This window comes from Corylus avellana, chromosome ca11, assembly GCF_901000735.1.
Source record: "Corylus avellana chromosome ca11, CavTom2PMs-1.0".
NCBI classification, from domain to species: domain Eukaryota; kingdom Viridiplantae; phylum Streptophyta; class Magnoliopsida; order Fagales; family Betulaceae; genus Corylus; species Corylus avellana.
In genome coordinates, this window is record NC_081551.1 from 3963682 (window position 1) to 3968734 (window position 5053).

Below are 5053 nucleotides of genomic sequence, written 5' to 3' on the forward strand. Positions count from 1 at the left end.
ACTTTTAATGATTCATGCATCCTGCCAAACCCAACTTTGACAATGGTGAAGGATGGGTATTAGTGGATTAGCTAGTCTAGGCAAAGTTTTTCTTAATTTTAGTTAAAAAATTCATTTTTTTAATTTTATTTTAGGTACCCACTTTTAAATTTGACAAAAAATTATTATAGGGCAGGTGTTTTTTGCCTTTTGATTGTGATGTGACATAAAAGGTGAAAATAGTCTTTAAATGTTTTGTGTTTTGGCTTGTTTGTTAATGTTTTTATTTTTTGCTAAAATGTAAATAATATATACCTGAGAAAACGTTGTCAAACGAACCCTAAATCTTTCTCTATATACTCCATTTAAATATTCTTCTTTAATTTTTCTAATTCAAAAGTGACATGATGGAGAATTTGGTGTAGTTGGAAAGGGAGAGAAGGAGATAAATAAAGTTTTGAAAGACTGGATCAAAACTTCAAAGGGATCTTTGATTTTGACTTACATACACAATAGTTAACCATAAAGTCCAAAACTCCTTCATTTTCAAACATGTAATTCTTTAATTGGAATAGTAAAGATAAACTTCTGGCTAGATTCCCGTCTACAAGGCCAAGAATATAGTCAAGCCCGAGTCATCCAATTGATTAAAAAGACATGTTTTTCAAGCCTAGCCATGCAGAGATCTCTGTTGACTGGTCATGTTCTTGTTTCATAATTAGATAGTTGAAGCCAGGAAGCTTTCCACCTGTTTCAAACGAAAATATGAAATAGAAGAACCATTGATCCTTCTGTTTAACGTATTCAGGACAAAGAAGTGGGTTAGTTTGACAAAAAACAAGAAAATTTAGGTGTTTTTAACTTTTTTTAGTTGTGATTTGACACAAAAGTGGAAATAATTTTGAATGTATTGTAAATGTTTTGTATACTAAATTATTTCTTAGTACTTTCATTTTAATTTTTTACTAAAAAGCAAAAAGCTAACTTTAAAAGCGCTACCAGGAGCGAGTGCAATATTGAACCGATAAAATCAATCTTTGTAGTAGAGAGTTTGAGACTATATATACTAGTATGCTGCATTTTCTTTCGGTTTTGGCTCCTTTGCTGTTGGAGGAGATGCTCTCCTGGTCGTGCTGGCTATCAATAACCTTGGTCTTTTTGCTTCTTAGAATTTTGTTAGTATTGTTTCAAATATTAGCTTAGAGTTATCTTCCTTTTAAAATTTGGAATACTTTGAAAGTGTCTCAATGTGTCAATTACCGAACACATGCTTTAATTAAATAGGTCACTTTCCATCATGTGTTTGAAAGCATTCACATATAATCTCTCATTCTCTCTTCCCTCCGGATCAAAAGTGGAAGAATTCTCCCTTCCTTGGTGCATGTGAAACATCCGGAGCACTTTGAACACTGGAGTTCAACTCTCTCTACTAGCATCTAATGAAAAGCATAAATGGAATATATCTTATATTGGAGGTTTTTTCCCAGTTTTTTCTCCTTCAAAAATCCTTGATATAAAGGTAAGTTCTTATTCGAAACAAGGAGGGGGGGATGGGGTATAGATAAGAGTTTATGTTTGCATCTTAAAGCTGTCCAGGGAACCCCTAAGCCTAGCAGGCATCAAAAGAATGAATAAATCATAGTTAAAGCATCTTATATATCATTCAGAAAGGAAGCATTCTTAGCATTAGAGTAGAACTTCCTCAAGGCTCAGCACTCCTTTATTTTTTTATATAAGTAAAGCAATTTCATTGAAAAGTGCATAAGGGGTACAATCCAAGTATACATAAAATATATAAGAGAAACAAAAAACAAACAAACAAATCAAGAACAAGAGAAAAGAGAACAAAAAAATCTACAAAGTTAGAGATATAGAGAAATGTGTCCACAATGATCCACTCAAATAAGGATTTAAGAGAACAATGTTGTAGATATGAACTCGTCTTCTCACAATCATCAAAACTTAGAGCATTCATTTCCCTTCAGATGCACCACATTAAACAAGAAATGATTAAATTCCAAATGATTTTAAAATCATTCCGACTGACCCTTCCTTTTCAACAAGCTAAAAGATCCACTACCCGTCTCAGTGTAACTCATTCTACTACAAACATCTGAAAAAACCAAATTTCACAAATCTTTCACAACATCACTATAATATAATGTTTGCTAAGATTATCCAGAGTGAGAATTTTTCCTGAAGATGTTGTCAAGTGAAGAAAGCCAACCTCATGGAAGCCTTTGTCGTTCAAATGCTCTTCCGAGGGAAGGAGGGGTCAACATAGGGAAGTAGAACTTTGTAAAAAGTTTTGACCTCAAAATATCGTCTTTTTTAAGGAATCCAATAGCACTTATCTTCACCTCCCTAACCCATCCTAAAGGAATACAAAGCATTGAAAAAAGAAGAAAAATGGAAAATACAGAATCCACCTCCAATCATGCAAAGAAGAAGCATTAATGCTACATCCCTTTCTTATTCTAGATATAGCACCTCCAACAATCAGAATGCCATATCTGTAGTATTGTGACATAGGAAAAAAGCTGATTTCAGGGAATACAATTCGGTTAAGAGAAGCACCAAATTAACGCAAATGGACTTCAAAAAAGAACCATTTCTAATGAAAAAGTAAATCAAATGCAACTCTTAAATTCCTTCACTAACAATTCAAGTTTCAAGCTTCACTCTCTCATCCATTTAGCTTCAACCTTAAGTGAACATCTCTTTTGGTGGCCCTAGAGACAACTATGAATAAAGGACAGTTCTGAGCCAAAGACAAGAAGGGGACACACTGAAGACTGAGGAAAGAGACACATCATCCTTCACAGACCAGCAATCATCCATCAGCAAAGCATTATCATAATAAACCACATCAAGAGGACGATATAATCAAGTAGAATATTTAGAGTTGGGTCAAACCTAAACACAAATCATTAATGGAGAACATGCTTAACTCCAAATTGCATTTGACCTACTTATTTGGAGATGGAACTTATGTACTATACAAATTACTCCTACGTATCAATATGTTCATTCCTTTCACCACAAGTCTATGAATACTCTCATATATACATATATCTAAGAACTAAGAATGGTCAAGCTAATTAATAAATAGCAAAAACAAACTCACTAGCAAGTAGCAACTATTTAAAAGCATTATCACAAAAATGAAGCGCCGAAAAAATTGGTAATCATATAATTTGCATCAATCCAAATACCAAGTACAACAAAGAACCCAACAAAATAATGAAATAAATAAACTCTTTCAAACACACTAAATACAAGAGGCTGAACCAAAAGCTTAATTGCCTTCAATCCCACCTCCCAACTCCGAAATGTTAACCATCTGAACCCTCTCATTTTCCGGTAAAAGCGACCAATTTGGCGACTGCACCGCGCGCAGCCACCGGAAATCATCCACATTGGCCCAATTCCCTGTCTCCTCATCCAGACTCGCATCCCTTAAGTCCTCCTCCACACCTTCATAGCTCAAACAGTACGGCGCAAACCTCACGCCACTACTATCCTCGATTATCGGCCTACTCCTCACTCTCAAATAGAAATCGCAGCCCTTCGCATTGTGAATCCGAATTTGATGCGACGCCATCACAAACACACACCCCTCAGCTTCGTCAATCAGAACTGAGCCTATTACCGGCCCAACATAAACCCTACAATTCCTCAGCCTATGAACAAATAATGCTCTCACGGAACCAATCAACTTCACCTCGCAAGAATCGAGATCGGAAACCGTGAATTCTCCAATCTCGGAACCCTTGAAATTCTCAACCAAAATCTCACCCTTTTTGCCTCTAAAACCCGGCGAATCCCTCACCTGGAAAACCAATTTCTCGTGCGAAGTTGAAACGGAAACGGATTTTTCTTCTGCCGTGGTTTGTTTGGGTTCAGTTGTTGGATCTCTTTTGGAGGCCTTGTTCTTGAAAGCAAATTTCTTTTTTGGGATGAGCTCGGAGCTCAGATTGTCGAGGGATTGTCTGAGATCGGAGACGGCTTTGAGGGAGGAACGGACCTCGTAGGAGGGCAAGAAAAATGAGCTCTCGGCGACGAGCTTTTCGAGGTCAGAGATGGAGGCGGAGATGGAGTCGAGGTGGGATCTGACTTCGCTCGGATCGGTGGGGTAGGCGAGTCGGGACTGAGCGATATGGGCCTCGATGGAGCGCTTGGAGTCGGAGAAGCGGGAGAGGAAGGCAGAGGCAGAGGAGGGAGAGTTGGAATCCGAGTCGGACCGGCGGGCGAGTGAGTTATCTACGCGAGTTTGGTGGCGGTTGGAGAGGCGCTCGATCATTGACAGGTGCTTTTGGTGGAGGGTTGGGTCTGAAAGGATTGAGAGTGAGAGTGCTTCTTCTTCTTCGGTTTCCATTTTCTGTGAGTGCGCGAGAAGAGAAGGGGGCAGGAAGCGGATTCTAGTTGGATTCGGATCCCCTCCGATTTTGCGAAATATGAGTTTCTCCAATTTTAAAATCCTGACCGTTCTTTACATCTAGGGGTGTAAAACATGACAGCTGTCTTTTGTCTTTTCGAGTAAGAGCAAGTAAGAAGTATTCTACCAAGTCAAAAAACATAATTCTCTACTCATTTTTTAATACCAATTCCAACAGATTCTTTATTTCATTTTTTATTTTATTAAATATTATTTTTTAATGTTTCGTTTTTTTTTTTTTTTTTTGATCCACAACCACTTTTGCATCATCTTGTAAATTGCAATAGAATTGATTTACGCAACATACCTATGTGTTGTTTTTATTTTTTCATTTTTATTTTGTCAATTATACGCATGCTATTCAATTTTTTTGGGGACTATTTAGTGATTCAAAAGACTTGAATTTGTATCATAAATTTATGAAAAAAGAAGAGAGAAGAGAGAAACGTTGAGGAAGAGAGAGAGAAGAGAGAGAAAATAATGTGAAAATAATATTATATTCAACAATCTAGTGTGCTACAGTGGATAGCAATATGCAGCTATTCACTGTAGCAGTTAAGGTATAATAATAACTAATATGAAGCTATTCTTTTGAAGCAAAAAAAAAGGGCAAAAATAGCTAAATGTAACTAATAT

The 5053-nt window shown here is 36.7% G+C and overlaps 1 protein-coding gene across 1 annotated transcript; it reads right to left on the reverse strand.

Moving 5' to 3' along the window:
- Positions 1–3154: 3154 nt before the first annotated feature.
- On the reverse strand, positions 3155–4415 carry LOC132165995 (tubulin-folding cofactor C). Its single transcript, XM_059576731.1, has one exon. It carries the CDS (start codon positions 4355–4357, stop codon positions 3278–3280), a length of 1080 nt encoding a protein of 359 aa, XP_059432714.1. The 5' UTR covers positions 4358–4415; the 3' UTR covers positions 3155–3277.
- Between the last annotated feature and the right edge of the window lie 638 nt (positions 4416–5053).